Here is a 19,586-nt window from a genome sequence, read left to right on the forward strand (position 1 = left end):
CATGGTTTTCAGAAGAGCCTGCACCAGCCATGGGTACTGACTCTCACAGGTCTTGAGAGCAGCGGGTCTCAGGCCAACTCAGATTATTCTGTGATTCTTTCCTTCCTTAGAAAAGACCTATTTTCACCCTCTGTTTCCCTTTTCCTCAGTTGTGAAAGTGCAACTTTTTGTGGCAATGCTGCAAAATCATCATTATTCCTCCCCCACAATCTTTTTTTGTTATTTGTTTTCTTACTTTTCAGTTTCATTTTAAAGACCTTGCTTAATGTTGAAGTGTGAATAAGTGGTCAAGGGTGGCAAAGGACAGAAACCCCTTAAAATTGGCTTTGTAACATTGTAGTGAAGTTGTGAAGGGGATGGTGCAGCAAACTGTAATGTTTAACCATGCCCTGCCAGGCCTGGGGCCAGGAGCTCAGCTGTGGGTTGCCAGGCTTTTGGGATTGGAGACCATCCCTTTGCAGCCCTCCTGAAGCTGAGGAGTAGTATGTGTCCATCTTCAGACCACACTACTTCTCCTCCAGGTTTTTGGGGAGCTCTGTCAGGCTGTGGGGAACAGGGGCTTGCAACAACTCGCTTATGCAATACAGGCTGTATCTGCTTGCTGCTGCCAGATTGTGGAAATCTGCAAATAATTGCAAAGTCTGCCAGTTTAATTGGATTGTGGTGTATTTGCACAGATGGGTGAAGTCTTCCAGGCCAATATTTTCCAGAGGGATTTAGCAGTCTCTCAGCTTTAAGATACTCAGTATGAGAGACTTTAAAAGCCATGAGCCAAGATTTTTTTTAAGAGAAGCACCCCCAAACTGAAGTAATCCAAACCATCAATCACCCAGAAATCCCTTGCCCCAGAGACCTTGAGATGGGTGTTCTTTCACAGTAGCTTGATGTAAGCCAAACTAAATTCATAAAGATAATACAACACATCTTAACCCATCATTTGTTCGGTAGAAAATTCCAGTGTGAATGTGTATGTGTGCAGGCATTTTTACAGGAAGTATAATGAATAAGTGAATATTTGTAAAATAAGAGAAGGAGGAAAAGAAAGACATTCTATTTCATGTGCAAGTCGGCTATTGTTGTTGTTGTTAGTTTTTAATGAGGTACAAAATGTTACTGTGGAACGCTGTCCCTGTGTGCTCTGGCCCTTTTCCAGGCCTAGAGCTAAGTACTTATTGGGGAAAAGAAAGCATTGTACTTGGTTTTCTGAAAGAAAGGCTGTTATCGCTTGTTAGAAGATGAAAAGGAAAAGAATCAAATTACTTATTAATTAAATAAAAACTCTATAACACTGTTCAGAAGTAACTAGCCCCCAGGGCCAAAGTTACAGATGTCCAGTATTTGAATGTACAAAAGAAAACCAGTTTATTAGCATTATCATCAGCTATTTCTACTAATAATATGAAAGGAGACAAGAAAGCTGTAGTAGATACTGCTGTTCTCACTGAAAGATTCCACTAAATCACCCTAACAAAAATAAGCAACTTGTAAGAAGAAATAAATGGCTATTGTAAAACATTGTTAGTATCATCCACAGAAGGGGTAGGACCAACTTAAAATCAATTAAGTTAAATTGAAACAGTTTTCACCAGCAGAAAAATTATGTAGCTACATGATCTTGATGTAGCTGTTATTGAGAATGTGACCTTGGAGGTCTGCATGACTGAATGAAGTTGAGGTGCCCTAGTGCTAAAGTCACTCTCAAACACAGGACTGCAGCAGCTTTGAATGAAAGCTAGCTGGCTTTATAAATTCTTCCCAAATACTTATCCAGATCATATGTTCAGAACTGAAATCAGCTTTTCACTTGGATAGCCAAAGTAGACCTTGGCTCCTAGTGTGAGCACTTCTCACTATTTTGCTGTGTCAATTAGTTTTTTGCCTCAAAGCTCATGGTCCTGAAGCCATGCTACTGCTAAAGAGCTTTGAATCTTTGCAATAGAACGAACTTCTGGTTCCTGTGGATAAGGAGGAAGCCTCAAAAAGCAGAAGAAATTATAAGGAGCACCAACATTTAATTTTGGAAACTCAACATTATTAAAACCCTGAGGCACCTTCGCACGCTCAGAGACACGCACTCATTAGATCCCAACCTCCTCCTTCCCATCAGGTAACCTGAGAAGGCTTATTGCCAACCATCTTTTAGAGCATCAGAGACAGGTTTTCAAAGGTACTTAGACACATTAATGATTTTCAGGAGTTGGCCCTGAGTTCTCAGTAGGCTTAATTTGGCCTGGTTGCTGGCTGACTAGCCTTTTGTTGCCTGCCGAGTGCTGAGAGTTGGTGTTTTTGTTTCTAATTCTGGGGCTGAGCAAACCAACCACACCAGAGTGAGGCAACCCTAATGTAGGGTCTAGCAAGGTCTAATAGTTTGTTCTGAGGGCTTGCAAGGAGCGTGTTAGAAAGGGTTGCCCACTGATCTGAGAAGCGCTGGCTGCTCTCAGGTTCTTAAGTCTCACTTTGTGAGAAATAAATAAGACGGTTTTATTACAAGCAGGGATTTCCATGGTTACCTCATGCTGAGATACCTGGAGGTCATTTGAGGAGATTGAAGAGCCATTTTGTGGTCAGGAGCTGGTAGGTTGCAAGTTGTTCTGGTCACTGTTACTGACTGCTGCTTACTGCCTTGTTTGCTGTTCTTACTGTTCTGGTTGTTCTGATCACTGTTACTACTGCTGACTTACTGTTTTGCTTACTGGTCTAGTGAGAAGGTGAATCGGAAAGTATGTAAGACAGTGAGACCAATTTGGGCTCACTGCCAGGGGACCACGCGGCCGGGGGCAGGGAAACAACCCGATAGGTGGATGGGCTGCACCAAAATGGAAAGATTGCCTTTTGAGGAAGAGGGGAGCAGGGCCTGGGGTGGGAAGTGTGAGGGAGTGGTTATGTAAATCAAGAGACCTTAAAAAGGCTTGTCCCCTCCCGGTCAGGTGTGCTTGAACCAGGTCACGAGTTTGGAGCACTCAGTGCTGTTAATGAAGTTCTTTGTTTCACTTTCTTTGGCCGTCTCTGATATTTTAATTAGAGATATTTCTCACAACTTGAAACAACAAAGTGCTGTAGGGTCAAAAAGTACTCAAACACTCACAAGGTGAAGTGAGGGCTTGGGTTATTTTTTGGTAATTTTTGTTATTTTGGAAGGGGAAAGGAGTTCTGAGAGGTTGCATGTGGCTTGAGAATGCTACAGGAATAGAAGAACTTATTTCAGGACCTTGTTATAGAGATCCAAGGAGCAATTTTTGAGTCAGAATTTTTGCTGCTTCTGTGATTTCCCACTTGTCTTTTGCAGACTTGGGGTGGGGGGCAGCAGCAGAAAAGGAGAATTGCCTGGGCCTCTCATAGTAATAGCTATGTTTTGTTGTTGTCATTTGAACTATTAAATATAAACTGCGACATTTGCAAAGCTGTCTTTGTCCTTTGCAAATATTTTGACTGAAAGTTGTTCTCAAAAAGCCTTTCAAACTAGAGATAACAAGGTGACAAATCCTTTAAAGTGATGCTTTCAGGTACTCCTCTTTGAATAGATGTCCCAGTTTAGCTGCTGGCAGCCAGAACAAAGGGAGTAACCACGCAGCTTGTGAGAGTCAAAAACCACAACAGATTAGGCCTCAGCTCACAGAAATGTTTAACTCCTTCTGAGGGAAACCCAGAACACGTGCTGATAAATAAAAGGGCTCTCTTTTTCCATCTTTCTCACAAGCCACTGAAACCATGTCCACAGTGCATTTTGCAACAGACTGGCTTCAGTGAAATAATTTTTGCCTTTTGACTTGCCAGCTTACTCTACTCTTTTAGGCTTGGCTGGTTTAGATCATCAATGAATAGGGTTAGGAGCACTAACCAGGATGCAGCCTGTTGGTAACTGGGCTCAGGAGGCTCTTGTCCTGGCAGGACTAGCACTGGTGGGCATGGCTGGATGGATAGTGGTAGAGCACTTCTTTTTACAAGAGCATGTAGTGACAGGACAAGGGTGAATGGCTTCAAACTGAAAGACAGTAGGTTTAGATTGGATTTTAGGAAAAATTCTTTCCTGTGAGGGTGGTGAGGTACTGGAACAGGTTGCCCAGAGAAGCTGTGGCTGCCCCATCCCTGGAAGTGTTCAAGGCCAGTTTGGATGGAGCTCTGAGCAATCTCGTCTAGTGAAAGTTGTCACTGCTCATGGCAGCATGGTTGGAACTAGATCTTTAAGATCCATTTCAAGCCAGGATATTCTGTGATTCTATGATTCTATTAAATGCGAACCACCTACCTCATAATGATTTTCCTGTTGCCAGATGCTTGCAGAATCCACTTTCAAATTTTCTCTGAAATAACATCACGTTACTGTAGGTTAATGCCCTGGCTTTTGCATCCCAGAGTTGTACAATTCCCTTGCTAGGTTGGTTAACACAAACAAGATGTGGTACTGTACAAACAAAGCGTTTCCAACAGCTAAAAGTCTAAACAGATTAGGAAAACGGTGAGGGAAGACATGTAGGTGCCAAGAGTTGCAGCAATGTGCAATAACATGGCCAAGGGAAACCAGAACCAGAACTCAGATCTCAAGCCCTGATAGTAATCCGTTACTTAATGCCATCATTTCGGTATGTGGGACGGGTCATCTTCCTTAAAGGGTTTAGAAAGTAGCCAGAGTAGTTCCTCTGTTTACATAAGGAAGATGTTTACAGACCTCTTGATCCTAAGGCAATTAATATAGGCCATTGGGGAAAGAAAAAAAAATAAAAAGGAAAAAGAAAAAAAATTAAAAGAAAAAAGAAATGGAAAAAGAAAAAGGAAAGCTAGGCTAGATTCTCATGTAAACGGCACCCAGAATGCCTAAAATTCTAACAGATGCAGATGTTTTTATATTGGGTTATTTTTTTGGTGAGCAGCCTCTTTGTGGTCAGCCATAAGCATCACATTTACATAGTTCAGTATTTCTGAAAAAGCCTATTGCATGAAGCTGGGATCCTACCAAATGAAAACAAAACACAACACTAATAAAAAATAACAAGCTCGTCCAACAGCATTCAGTCACTGACTTAGAGATTAGTGCTGCATTCTGGAAAAAAAAATTATCCAGGCACCATATAATTTCATGCACTAAAAACTTTAAACATTTCAGAGGAACATAACATATGACACAGGGTGTTTTTATTTAATGAATGGCTGTAAGAAATGGGGCCAGCATCCCTTCTCGCAGATGAACGCCCTGTGCCAAGAGCGTTGCTGTACAATGTGTCATCACTTGGGAACCTAAAGAATTGTACTTGAGAAAACATTGCTACAAAATATCATCCCCTTCCCAGAAAGGTTCACTTCAGGCTTTGTAGAAAAACAGGACAACTCATTTCCACTGAATATAATTCATCTGTTGGGAAACTTTCTTAAAGGCGTAGGTGGCGGAGCAAGGGGCTGGAAAACTGTTTAAGTCTCATAGTGACAATAATAGTTCATCATTATTGTTGCTACTCAGCTCTTGCATTGCACCTTGTAAACTCGGAGGACTTTACAAACACAGAGGAGTTAATCCTCTCTGCACCCTGGGGTGGGGGTAAGGGGTTGTTGGAGGCTTTAGGGGGTCCCTGCTTGAAGATGGAGTCTCTCACCTGAGCGGGGCTTGTCTGCAGGCTGAGATACCGCTGCTGCCAGGGCAACCACAGCAGGAGCTGAGCTGTGTCCAGTTTATTTGTACCTGACAATATTCTGTGTGGTTTGCCTTGTGACTGGGGGAAGGAAAGGGAAAGAGGGAGATAGAGGGAAGGGGGAAGGAGGGGAGGAGAGGGGAGGGGGGAGGAGGAGAAGGGAGGGGAGAGGAGGGGAAGGGAAGGTTTGGGAAGGGAAGGGAAGGTTTGGGAAGGGAAGGGAAGGTTTGGGAAGGGAAGGTTTGGGAAGGGAAGGTTTGGGAAGGGAAGGGAAGGTTTGGGAAGGTTTGGGAAGGTTTGGGAAGGTTTGGGAAGGGAAGGTTTGGGAAGGTTTGGGAAGGTTTGGGAAGGTTTGGGAAGGTTTGGGAAGGTTTGGGAAGGTTTGGGAAGGGAAGGGAAGGGAAGGGAAGGGAAGGGAAGGGAAGGGAAGGGAAGGGAAGGGAAGGGAAGGGAAGGGAAGGGAAGGGAAGGGAAGGGAAGGGAAGGGAAGGGAAGGGAAGGGAAGGGAAGGGAAGGGAAGGGAAGGGAAGGGAAGGGAAGGGAAGGGAAGGGAAGTTTAGCTGCCATGAGAAGCCTTTAGTTAAGATTCATATGTTAAAAACTTGCTATTCTAACAAAGTGGCATAGCTTAAGTGATGTATTAAGTGGGAAGTCTGTTCCGATCTGCTTAGATGCAGAGGGGAACCAGGTTCTAAAACATTCCCATAAGCGAGATTAAGGCACAAACGAGGCCAGAGGTTGGATCCCAAAACGATAATTCAACTTTATTTTGTAACACAAAAGATCAGAGGGAAAGAAGGAAGATAGAAAAGTAGGAAAAGCTAAGGGTAATTGTTAAAAGCATAGGACAGGCGTTAGCACCACCATGAAGTACTGCTGGCTGGCAAGCTGGTAGATCTCCTCGGGCTTCCTCCCTGGTCGCCTTGTAGCCTTTGAGGGGCAAACTGGCAGGCAGGGTAACAGAGTGGCACAGTCCCCCAGCAGTCACCTGGGTACAGCCTTGCTGAGGTAGCCCTTGGATGCCTGTTGGCCATTTCACCAGTATCCAAGCTCGGTTTGCCTGGTACCAAGATGGGCCCTGAGTGTCCATTGGCTGGTTCCTCAGTCTCCAAGCAAGATCTGCCTGACATACCTTATTTAGGAGAGTAAGTCTTTGCCGTGCTCTTGATTGTAACAACTTTTTATCTTTTTTTTCTCGTTTACCTCCTTCCGATGGCTTGCTAGGTGCCTCGTGGAGCTTTTGCAAATAGCTCAGCTCCTGCAGCAGCTTAGCTGTGGCAGCAAGGCTATTTAGCTCCATCCTTGAGGCACTGGAGAAGCAGACTCCATCTTTTAATCAGTCCATTACAAAGTCTTACACAGATGGAGCTAGACTGGATTGAAAATGCTTTCATTCATATGGTGTGTTTTCTTCAGAGAAATTAGGTCAGTTTACAGCAAGGAATCAATTTACTGATTTAAGCCTCACTTTTCCAATAGCAGTGTTTGCTGGGATAACTCAACATTAGCATGTGTGAGTGTATGTATTTATTTTTAGTGACTGCATATGAACATCCTCTTCCTTGTCCCTGGTGTAAAGAAGGAAAAGTTCATTACAGAAGGGTGCACTGCTGCTGGCTTCAGCTGCTTCAAGAGCAGTTTAAGCTCACTCTTATTTTATACTTCAAACAAAATGAAAAAAGATAATTATCTGAGCCATACCAGGAGTCTTCCCTGAAATAAAATCAGGGTATTTTAGAAGGACTTCTTCTTTAGCAAGTCAATGGAAGGCTGGTGACAACCAGTAAGCTCCAAAGAGAAAAGAATGAGTACTTTCAGTGCTAATAATTTAACCTGTATCTCCTGCAGACATAACTGTATAACCTGCCCTAGAGTTATAGCACAGAGAAGGCATTTCTGATAGATTACCTGCTGTTTAAAACCAAACCCATTAAGGACACCTCCAAGCTGTACCCGCAGCCAGCATCCTCTCAAAATTCCCTGAACCCGTCCTCATACCCTGAGCCCAGCCAAGGTTTGTGCAGGTGTGTGACAGGGCCCACATCCCTGGGCACATCTGTTCCCCACCTGCAGTGAGGGAAAAGGAGAGAAGAGGTCCCCAGAAGTGCCAGGCAGCAGGGATGAGAGTGGGGGGACAGCCCAGGCTGGCAGTGGGGATGCTGTAAGGAGGGAGGCTGAGTCCTGGCGCTGGTCTGATCTCTGTCCTTAGGCTCCCTCTAGAGTTTACATCAAATGAACAAAAGGTCTCAAACTCCACTTGCAGAGGAGGGTGGCATCTCTTAGCCCTGCTTGGCTGCTCCTGGACACTGCTGGATTATGTCCCACGGCCTTTGTAAACTGAAATAGTTCTTTCCTTCCTGATGGTCCCTGCTGCTGAACGTCATTGGGCCCTAATCCTGCCCAGAAAGGTTCCTGTTAAGCACGTTATGAATATTCCCAGTGTGCTAAGGTGAATTTTTGGGGCCTGCACCTCGAATTTCATGGTGGCTTTATCCCACATCACTTGAAGAAATCAGCATTTGCTTGAAAAACTGGAGAGTTGTGAAAACAGCATTGGCTCAGTAGCAGCTAAGGTGTGTTAGGAGCAAACTTCCTCAAGCCTCCAGCTTTCAAATGGCTCATGCTATGTCCCTGCCTTCTTTAACCTCAATTTCGGAAGACAAATCCTGTGGAGGAGCTGAGGTATTATTCCCAATTTCCCCTCTATTTGCAAGGGAATATTTAAAATCCCAAGCAACCTAGATGCTTTATGTGTGCCGTTCAGATGTGCTTTGCTGATTCACTTGAGAGCCCTAAGCAGTGCTGGGAAAGGAGGGTGGCCAAAAAGAAGACAGGAAGCTTGCCTAAGCGATTCTGGAGGAAAGAAAAACAGCAAGCGGCTCTGCCAGTGGAAAAGCCCAAACAAGAGAGAGGAGAGGGGTAGTGGGAAGAGAGGGGACAGGGTGTTCAGACGCTGTTAGAGGAGCCAGGACATTCTTCGCCCGGACCTCCCTGTAAACACTCCTCCCTCCTTCCTGGTTCACTCCCCCAAGTTTTGTTTGGGGTTTGGGTTTTGTTGTTGTTTGTTTTCCTTTCTTTCTCTAATCCTCTCCTCCGATCTTTGATTGGCTGCATCTTCAGCTTAAACGGCCACAGAGCGAGGGAAAACCGGCGATGAGGAGGCTGGAGCTTTGCGAGGGCGCTCCAGTTCTCGCCCCCCTCCTTAACCCCACCCCGCACACCACGCAACGCCTCCCCCCGCAGCCCCACTGCTGTGCCCCTCTTTTGCAAGACGATGGCGCTCTGATCTTTCCACAGCTTTACTCCGGGACTCTCGAGTATATTTTTTTCCTGTATTTTTTTTTTCCACGCTTCACTGCTACTACGGGCGGGCGCCTGACTCTCTCCCGATTTGCTGCAGCCATCGGGGGTGCCTGACTGTAAACAAAACACTTTAGATCATGGCAAGGTCGCTGCAGACACAGCCTTTTTTTTTCCTTTCCAGCAGCAGCGATTTAAGGTGGAATGACGAGACCGCATCGAAGTGAAGGGGGGACGAGCCGAAAGAGACGTGGGGGCAGACCCGAGCCCGGAGCGCGGCCGCGGATGCTCCAGGGATGCGGATGCGATTTTAACCCCTTTCCTGATCATTTGTCCCAGCGCGACCCCATCGTTTTCGGCCGCGCGGGCTGGGGGCTGCGCTGCCCGCGGGAAGGCGAGCAGCTACCACGGCTGCGGGGGTACACCCCCTCCCCCTTTCCCTCGTCCCAGCCCCTCGGAGAGCAAGGGAGGGTGCTAGAGAAGGACAGAGGGATAAGCCAAGGGCCAGACCACTCCTCTTTCATTTTCTCTGTTGCTTCCATCAGTGGCTTAAATTATTCGCGCCCCCCTTCTCCTCCCCCACCCACCTCCTCCGCCTCTTTGGATTTAATTATTCGTGCTCAATATACTTGTACAGCATCCAGGAACTCAGTCCCAGGCCCTTGTGCTAAGGGGGGAGACCTTAAAAAAAACAAAACCCAGAAGGTTCTTGTCCTACAGTAACTTTGGGGTTTTTTTCTTTTCCAAAGGCTACAGATAAATAAGGGCTCTGTTGCACTGCCGTTGAGTTCCTGGTGGTTTACCTGTGAGGCATGGAGTCTTTTCCAGTGTTTTACACCCTCCTCACATTTTTCTTTTTCTTTTTCCTGCTATATGTTTCTGCTCTGGTACAATGTCATCATCCTACAGGGCAAGGGGTTTGCCTTTTTTTTGTGGACTAGGGAGACAAGCAATGACTCACAGGGAGCAGACACTGGGAACTCTTCACCTAAGGAGTCAGTGGTGGGACCTTCAGCATGTTACTAGCAGGCAAGCTCCCGGCAGGGCAGCAGGATGGACATCCTCAGGGAGCACCCAGACATATTTTGCAGATCACTTTGTTACAACTCTCTTGTGTAGATCAACAAAAAACCCTCAGTGTCCCACACCTGACAGAAAATGAAGTTTGAAATGTAACTACCTTGCTGGTGGCAACTGAAGTCAAAGACAGGAAAGCACAGAGAAATGAAGATGAAATCCTGCAAATACAGAAGATGTAGGCCCCACTTTTCCAGCTGACACAGTTTTATCATGGACTTGCAACTTCAAAAAAAATTCTCAGGTCCTGCAGACATGTGAATGTCAGTGTTGATTTTCTGCAAGTGAATTGCTAGAACTTGTGGTTGCTGAGAGGAGCTGGAAAACAATTTCCGAGTACTAAAAAACCCAGCATACAAATACAAAATAACATGGCTAATATTATATTTCAACCTTGTGGTTTTTAAACTAATCTCATTTGTATTCTTTTTTTCTTTTGCCTGTGCACATAATTTTTTGAACTCGGGTCTGACGATACTGAGATTACTCTGGTGAGTGGTGTGAGCAGAAGCTGGAGGTGACTACCTCGAGTCTGATGAAGGCCAGCAGACTGCTGTGGCCTGGGCTTGAGCGCTGTGTAATGGCTGTGCCCCCTCTCCAGTGTGTTCAAAATTTAGTGTATCAGTTTAGAAGAGCAACTGCAGCAAAGGTTTCAGTGGCCCATCAAAACTGTAGACTCTAAACTAGAGTAAGTCTGTGTAAGTACAGGACAGGGTAAAAACTCCCATGTCTTCAAGGCCAAATCCGATGACTCTCAGCCAGTAAAACCCAATTGTGTTGACCCCATCCTTGTTCAGATAGCTTGTCACTGGTATGCCCCTGCCCCCTGCTCCGGCCCAAAGCAAAATTTGAACAGGGTTGCTCTGCTTGCAGAGGAGACCTGGCCAGATGGATTGGTGTGAAAAGCCTTCAGGGCCCTCCAAAGATTCAGGTACAGGATCTGGGCCCCTGGAAGCATCAAAACCTTTGGTGCCTGAAAGAACCCACAGTGTCCCACAACACATTGAGGGGGCTGCCCTGCCTGGTGAGGGAAGATGGCTGTGGAAGGGGCTGGAGACACTGGGACAGAGAGCAGGAGACTGTTGCTCTTATCTTCATCACACCTGCTGTAACAATGAAAGGAACTTGCTTAAAAAATCCCTGGCTGTGACTCTTGGCTCATCTAAACTTTTGAGTACACAAACAGGACAAACCTCAATGTTTTTGTTTTCTTTCCCCTGCTTGCTGACATCTGAAATCCCAGCAGAGGTTATTTTAGAGCCATTTCTTCACCTAGTCCCTTTCTTTGCCGAGAAAGCAGTAAGAGGTGATCCTCTCGGCTCTGGGAGCTACCAGCCCATTTAGGCAGCCAGTGGTGTCGCAGTGCTGCGGGTCGGGATGCTGGTCTTCCCTGCATGCCGTGGGGTGGCCAGCTCCCCCACTTGGCCCGAGTTTGCCCCCAGCCTTGGACCTCGGAGGGGATGTGTCGCTAGAGCCCAACCCAGAAAAGCCAGAGCGATGGGGAGACTCCTGTCACAGCACTGAACCAAAACCCCACCATTTCTTAGGCCGCTATGGCAAGCAGCGGGATGGGGTAGGTATTTTTGGGAGGTGGTGGGCACAAACACCGCCGGGCCCGGGCTTTGCGGAGGGGTGAAGGAGAGCGGGACCCGCGGCGCCTTCCCGTTTCTCTCTCTTTCTCCATCGCTCCCGGTCTCCGTCCCCCACCTTCCCCGCGGCTCGGCTCGGCTCGGCTCGGCTCGGCTCGGCTCGGCTCGGCTCGGCTCGGCTCGGCTCGGCTCGGCTCGGCTCGGCTCGGCTCGGCTCGGCTCGGCTGGGCTCGGCTCGGCTCGGCCGGGCTAGGCTCGGCCCGGCGAGGCAGCAGCCGGTTCGTCCCGTCCCACCTTTAGAGCCGGCGGCGGCGACGAGGTAGGGCCGGGCCGACGGGGCGGTGCCCGCCGCCGTAACCAATGGCTCGGCCGGGCTGTTTAAATAGACTCGTCCTGTCAATCAATTTCTTCTTCGTCAGCCTCCCTTCAATCGCCATATTGGGCAACCGAGAAAAGGGCTCGTCTCCCCTTGTTTTTTTCCGTCTCGCTTTTACTACGCGGCGGCGGCGGTGCGAGCGGCAGGGCCATCACGATCGGCATCGCCGGCGGGTCGGCACCGCGGAGGGCAGCGCCGCGCTCCGCCTGCTGCTCCCCCCGCACCGCTCCTCCACCGCCCGGGGCTCCCCGGCGGCGGCACCGCCGGCTCTCGGGGCTCATCCCTGGGCAGGCGCTTATGCAAGGGCGCCTCCTCGCCCCTTCTCCGCGGGCCGAGGGCGAGCGGGGCCGAGGCGGGGCCGGAGCGCGGGGCAGCGCGGAGAGGAGGCGCGGAGAGGAGCCGCTGGGCGCCGGGAAATAAAGGGCAGCGGAGAGGCGGCGGCCGGGGGAGAGAGAGCAGCGAGCACAACCGCCGCCTGGAGCAAGAGGGAGCGGGGAGATGTCAAACGTCCGTATTTCTAATGGGAGCCCTACCCTGGAGCGCATGGAGGCCAGGCAGTCGGAGTACCCGAAGCCGTCAGCGTGCAGGAATCTTTTCGGGCCGGTGAATCACGAAGAGTTAAACAGGGAGTTGAAGAAGCACCTGCAGGAGATGGAGGAGGCATGCCAGAGGAAGTGGAATTTCGATTTCCAGAATCACAAGCCGCTTGAAGGCAGGTACGAATGGCAAGCCGTGGAGAAGGGGAGCTCGCCCGACTTCTACTTCAGACCCCCCCGGCTACGGAAAGCCGTCTGCAAGTCCTCCGGCCGCCAGAGTTTGGACGTAAACGGGAATTGCCAAACCGTGGTTTTTGTCGGTTCTCAGGGAATCTCAGAGGACACTCACTGTGTAGCTCAAAAGACTGATGTTTCAGAAAATCAGACGGACTTAGCAGAGCAATGCACTGGGCAGAGAAAAAGACCCGCGGCCGATGGTAACGTACCCCCGCGAAAGCGACAGCGCTCAGCTCCGCGCCCCACTCGTGTCAGCGCCGGGGCTCCCGGCGCCTTCGCCCCTGCCACGCGTGGCGCGGCTACGGTGGGCTGTGCCCCGCTGGGCATCGGCTTGGCGTACCCCCCTCCCTCCCCTGCCCCCTAAAAAAGCTCGGGTACTGTTTGCAGTCCCGGGGGGTCCCGCATTGAGTGGGAGCCGGTAGATGATTTGCGAGGAAGAGCCCTTAGATGTGGGTCATTTCTCCCGACCCCTCGCCGCCCCTCTGCAGGGACCCGGCCTCTTGCCCAGGTGGGAGGAGGTTCACAGTGCTCAGCAAAAGACGAATACGGATTTTAGCCAAAAAGAGGGAACTTGGATCTCTTACTTAGAGAGAAGCCCATCTCCCCTCCCCCTCCTCGCTTCACGTAGCCGACCTGACATGGGGATCCGGTAATGTTCCCCCCTCGGCTCCATCTATCCCCCCTGGATGCCGAGAAAACATCTGGAAGGAAAATATTTTAATATCGCTCCCCCGCCCATTTTTAATCTTCCCCTCCTAGATTCCTCTCCTCAAAATAAAAGAGCCAACACAACAGAAGAAGAGGTTTCAGAAGACTCCCCCAGTGCCAGTTCAGTGGAGCAAACACCCAAGAAATCAAGCCCGAGAAGACATCAAACGTAAAGCGTTTAGGTAGGTTCCCTTTAGGATCTAGCATTAGGATGCAAATAAGGGAAAGAAAGGGTGACCGAGGGGCTATCCCGAGTCTGTAAGGGGTTGGGGGGGCGCTTCGGGCCCCTGTGGGCTCGCTGAGGGGTGTTTTCTCCGAGGAAGGGTGGCTTTCCCCAAGCGCTCGGGGATGGGTGTGTTTTAGAAGGTGGGGAGTGGGAGGCGCAGGGCTTGGAAAGAACAAAACAAGGAGCGAACCGCTGCGCTGGGCTCCGCAGCGCCGGGGGGATGGGGCAGGGGCACTGCGAGCCCCGGTCGCGGTGGGACTGACCCTGCATTCCCTCCCTCCCTCCTCCGGGATTGGGACTGGAGGCAGGTAGGGCCCTTTCCCAAGGACCGTGCGGGTGGAGGGACGCAGTTTGAAACGCGGCTGATGCATCATGGCAGATGCCAGGGGATTTAGGGGAGCTTCCTGTGTCCCCCGCCCCCGAGGCTTTTTCACCTCCAGTGGCAGCCTTGCCGTCGCATATCGCGGCCACAAGTCAAAAAGTTTGGTCTAAGGGGAGTCCGGGCACTTTCTTAAAATCTGAGCAGCGCAAGGTTGTTTTCTTTTTTCTTGGTTTTTTGTTTTCGGGTTGGCTTTTTGTGTGTGTGTGTGTGTGTGTTTTGGCTCTGTTTTAGAGGCTGGCAGAGGGAAGGGAGCGGGTTAATGGGAGCTGGGTTGTGTTGTGTGTTGTATTTTTTTCCCTACCCCCTTCTTGTTGTTTTTGTTTTAAGGCGAGGGCTGGGGCGGGGAGAGTTGGTAAATTGCGCCGGCGGTTTGGGAGCCGAGGTTAGCAGCGAGGTTTACAAAAACGATTTGCGATTGTGCAGAAAGAGATTAAGCTGTAAAGCAGAAGTTGCAACAAATTAGTCCCGCTGGGGTGAGCCGTGGCGGAGCGCGGCAGCCTGCGCGGCCATGCGAATGCCGCTACTACCGCCCACTTTTTTTTTTTGTTGTTTTTTTTTTTGTCTTGGGGGGGGCGGGGGGGGGGGGGGGGGGAGAAGGAGGGGTCCCGCCGCCCCCGCTTTCCCAGCCGAGGGGTGAAAAGGGCCAGGGCCGGCTGGGGGTGCGGGCAGCACGGCCCCGGCCCAGCCCGGCCCAGCCCGGCCCGACGGGGCGGCGGCGGGGGCCCCGCCCGGGCTGGGCCCGCCCGCCCCAGGGATGCGGTGTCGGTTTGAACCAGTTGCGCCCCGGATCGCGTTTCTTTTCGATGTTTTCTAATCACTTTCTCCCTCGTTGTCTTCTTCTTCTTTTTTTTTTTTTTTTTTTAATTCCTTTCCCCACCCCGTTGCAGAGCGGAGGATGTGCGCGTCCTCGTTCGTCGGGTGCGGCGGGGGGCGATGAAGCGAGAAAGATGTAAAGTTGTAGTGGAAAAGAAAAATACATATCGCCGATCTCCGTTGGATGGAGGTGTCCTGTACAAGCACTGAGAAAAAAAACAAAACCAACAACAAAACAACATCAACAGAAAGCAAACAACACTAAATTTTAGGCACTCTTAAAAGATCTGCCTCTAAAAGCATTGGATGTAGCATTGTGCAATTAGGTGTTTCCTTATTTGCTTCATTGTACTACCTGTGTATATAGTTTTTACACTATGTAGCACATAAAACTTGTTGGGAGGGGGGAGGGACTGTAAGAGGGTGACCGATTGGAACTTGCTTTCACAATCTAGCAAGCAAATAAATCTATGAAGAGAAGCAGTGTAGGTTTTTTATTACTTAAAGATGTATTGTCCCTTTAAGTGGGTCTGCAGTGTTTTTCTCTCCTTTTTTTTTTTTTTGTTTAATGTATCATCGGAGTGACCCTGTTCAGAGCCGATTATTATAGGCTGCTTGTGAAGTTTCTTTCTACAGCATTAAGCTGAAGAGGTGGGAGCTGTGATGATTCCATTATATGGTAGCAAAAGTTCCCCCCCAGCCTCAAATCCATATACCAAAATGGAATGCCTGTAAAAGTTGTGTAAAATCATCCCACCTGGTTATATTGCCTGATTTTCTGTGTGTGGTTTTTTTTTTTTATTATTATTATTATTATTTGTTTCTTTGTTTTTTGTTTTTTGTTTTTTTTTTTTTACCTAATCTGGAGGTATTTTCCTCTGAATCTTGAATATTGTTGTTTTCTGACCTGACCCACTTCCCGAAGTGTTTGTGTGTGAGGGGAAAAGGGATACTACATCTTTAAACAGTATTTCTACGTTGCCTGTGTACCTGTATGTAAAAATAAAAAAAAAAGTTTGAAGTGTACCTGTGTACATAACTCTGTAAAGACACTGAGAAATTATACTAACTTATTTATGTTAAAAGATTTTTTTTTTTTTAATCTAGAAGACAATATTTTTCCCCATTAAGCCAAAGCGGCATGTTTTTGTGCATTTGTAAATGCTCTATTTGGTAGACTTTTTAGAGGGGTTTTGTGGGGGAGTTCATTTTTTTTTCCTTTTTCTGATAATTAATATGGCTGTGCTTAAAAGATTGCAGACTGAGCCAATTTAATTTTTTTTGTAATGCGTGGGGGAAAAAAAAATCCAGATTGATATTGTTTCACATCAAGCAATCAATAAAGAAAACTGCCATATATAAGAAATATGGTCTTCATTAGTGTGTGTTTCAACCTCCCTCAGCCTGGCACTGGAGGAAACAAGACTCCTTCAAGAAATAACAGCAGTTTTCCTTTGGGTATCTTTTCATGTGTCTCTAGTGCAGGTGACAGTAAGGGATGCAGCACCCTTAGTGCAACGATACCATTTCTTCGTGGAAGCATGGTCAGGCATTGGAACAAGCTGCCCAGGGCCGTGGTGGAGTTGCCATGCCTGTAGATGTGGCACTTGGGGACATGGTTTAGTGGTCGACTTGGCAGTGCTGGGTTAACAGTTGGACTCAATAGATATTAAGAGAGAAGAGGGCTTTTCCAACCTCTAGATGATTCTATGAGTCTCCTCTGTGATAATTGGGGATGATGTGCCCTTTTAATGCAAAAGAGTGGAATTTCCTGTGCCATAATGGTTTTGGGGTTGTTTTTTTTTTGGTTTTGGTTGTGTAGGTTTTGGTTTGTTTGTGGGGTTTTTTTTGTTGGTTGTTTTTTTGGTTTGGGTTTTTTTTTTTTTTTTTTTTTGAGACAGAAAGAAAAGGTATTTCGATGTATTTCGCGCACTTAGTCGTTTGACTCCTAAGGCTTGAAACTCGAGCCCAAATCAGCACCTTCCGGGACGGGACTAGAGAGCCACCGGATTCCCGGGATTGCCCTCCTCCTCCCGCTCCCGGGGGAGCTCTCGGGGGGCGCGGGCCGGCAGCATCCTCCTCTCCGCCGGCCCTGCGGGAGCCCCGGTGTGTTCCCCCTCAGCAGCCGCGGCCACGGCTCTCAAAGATGGCGCCTCGCACACCCCTGTCCCAGCAGATGCTGGTGCCGGCAGCGGCCGCCCCCCGTCCCGCCCGGCCCCGCCACTGGCGCCCCGGATCCCCACCGCCTCATCCCAGCACAGGGAGAGATGCGGAGGGCCAGGCACCGTCGGAGAAAAGCGATGGATGCACCGGAGGGTGGAGGAGGGGGCGCGGACGCCCGAGGGGGGTCGGTACTGCCCGGCCTTGCCCGCCACGCCCGGCAAGGTGCGAGCGTCCCCCTCCCCGCTGCCCTCCGCTCCTCACCGCCCCGGCGATGCGGGGAGGGGGCGTTCTCAACCCCAGAGCTTGCGAGAAATAAACACGTAAATGAACAAAACGGAGGCGGAGGGGGGAGTACAGCCCAGTGCGAGGTCCTTCCCCCTCCCCGGTGCAACGCGATCCTGTTGTTTATTCCGCCCGCGCCCGGGCTCGCCCTCGCTCCGAAACCTCCCCGGGAACGCGGGGCTGTGCCGGCCTGGCGGTGGGGAGGGATGGGGAGAGGGCAGCGAGACCCCTGCCGCCAGCCCCGTTCCAGTGTCGGCCCCCGGCTCGGGCAGAGCAGGGCGGAGAGGAGGGAGCGGGCACGGCCAGCGCTGGCCACGGACTTTCGCTCCTCCGCCGGCTGCGAGGGATCGCTGGACACCCTGCCCTCCGCCCCCCAGCGCTCTGCTATCCCGCCCCTCCTGCCCCCCGCGGAGTGACTCCATCGCAGTGTGCGGGGGTTGCGCGAAGCTCAAACCAGTAAACGTGGAAAACACTCGCGAAAATGAAAAAAAAAAAAGTTACGTGGTGCTTTTTTTTTTTTCCCCCAGCACGAACAAAGTGATCTCGATGGAAAATAAATAGCGGCGCCTCCCCGAGCCGGCCTATCCCCGCGGCTGGCGAAAGCCAAACCACCCCCTCGGGCGGGGGGACGGAGGCAAGGAGTGGGGCGGGGGGGCCACCGCAGCCCCCGGGCTGGGGTCCCGCCCGCCTCTCCGTCACGTAGGGTTTGGATGTGCCCTCTGACCGCCTCCCCGCTATTATTTTTAATTATTTTTTTTCTTTTGTTGTTGCTGTTGTTGCCGCGGCCGATCGATGGGGCTTCTCGCCCCGCGCGGCAGCCCAGGGCCGCCCCCGCCGCCATCGCGCCCCCCCCGGGGGAGCGGCACCACCCGCCCCCGCCTCCTCCTCCCCGGTGACCCCCGGGAGATGCGCGGAGCCAGCGCCAGAAGGGGGGGAACATCCCCCGCCGCCCCACCCGGAACGAGGGGGGGAGGGTGGCGAGCGCCCAGACCCGCCCCGCGCCCCCTGCTCCGCGGCGGGGGGAGCGCGTTCGCCTCCCCCCGGGGCTGGGGCTGCTCGTTGCGGCGGCAGAGCCCCGCGACCCACACCGCCGCAGCCCTGCGGGGAACCGAGGTGGTGCTGGCCCGGGCCTGCGCAGCGGGTTCAAATTTTTAAATTTTATTTTCTCCCCTCCCCCTTTCTCCTCCTCCTCCTCCTCGCCGCAGCGTTTCCTCCTTGGGCGGCTGGAGGCAACCTTGCCTCGCTGCTTTCCTGCGCCTGGCATCGCTCCGCGGGGCGGGCCGGGCCGGGCGGGGCAGGGGGAGGGAAGAGCCGGGGGAGGGGAGGGGATGGCGGAGCGCGGCCCCGCCCGCCCCGTCTGATGCAACAGGCGCGGCCGGCCCGCCGGGTGCGCGCGCAGCCGCCCTCCCCGCCTTTCCTGCCCCCTCCTTCCCATCTCGCTGCTCGCGTCTTTCACTCCCTGTGCCTCTGTCCCTCCCTCGCTTCCCGGGTCACACGTACGCGCGGGTCTGCGCCCGCCCGCCCGCGCCCCCTCCGCGTGTGCGCCCGCACGTACCTGCGCGCTCCGCGGTGCGGGGCAGCGGGTTCCCTCTCCTGCGGGCGCGGGGGGTGGGTGGTTGCCGTCGGTCCGGGCACTGTGGGGGCTGCGGGGCTCCCCCGGCAGCCGGGCTGCCCGCCGGGCGCCCCTGCATCCTCCGCCCTCGTTTCTTTGAGTCCCACATCCCTCCTTGCGCTGTTCCACGCCGGGAACGGGGCTTCCGCTCTCGGCGGGGAAGGGGGCAGCCCCGAGGGAAAGCGGGAGCGGGGCCGTACTGCAGGATGGGTTGGCTTTCCCTTACATAAAGCCGCGTGTTGCCGTGCCAGAGGAGAGGGATATAACCCGTTCCTCAGCAGGAATATTTTGAACGTGGATCTGGCCATTTTTCGCTGGAGACGCTTGGCTGGAAGTGACAGTACTAGCAACGTGCCCTTAAAGTCAATATTAACACCCATTGCTTTTCAGCTGTGGAGCCAGCCTCCTCTTCCTCAGATGGGGAAATTAGCTAGAAAACGATATTTTCCTACATTCACAACCATCTGTACTTCTGAGTAGCTTCAGCTGAAAAAACTTGAAGAAACACTGAATTTCATTTTCAAAAAAACCACATTCCACTTCAGAAATGTCAACATGTTTTGTTTCAACATAATCTTAGGGTGTTTTGTCTCTTTCTTCTTTTTCCATTTTTTTTATTTTATTTTTTTATTATTATTATTTAAAAGTAATCTACTATCCTCAT

The 19,586-nt window shown here is 50.7% G+C and overlaps 1 protein-coding gene across 1 annotated transcript; it reads left to right on the top strand.

The window, feature by feature from the left end:
• Window positions 1-11,991: 11,991 nt before the first annotated feature.
• On the top strand, window positions 11,992-16,231 carry CDKN1B (cyclin dependent kinase inhibitor 1B). The gene is made up of 3 exons (XM_064654257.1): window positions 11,992-12,936; window positions 13,496-13,626; window positions 14,940-16,231. The coding sequence occupies exons 1-2, from the start codon at window positions 12,462-12,464 to the stop codon at window positions 13,615-13,617; spliced, it is 597 nt and encodes a 198-aa protein (XP_064510327.1). The 5' UTR covers window positions 11,992-12,461; the 3' UTR covers window positions 13,618-13,626; window positions 14,940-16,231.
• Window positions 16,232-19,586: the final 3,355 nt, after the last annotated feature.

The sequence above is a fragment of the Pseudopipra pipra genome, chromosome 5 (genome assembly GCF_036250125.1).
Source record: "Pseudopipra pipra isolate bDixPip1 chromosome 5, bDixPip1.hap1, whole genome shotgun sequence".
NCBI classification, from domain to species: Eukaryota; Metazoa; Chordata; class Aves; order Passeriformes; family Pipridae; genus Pseudopipra; species Pseudopipra pipra.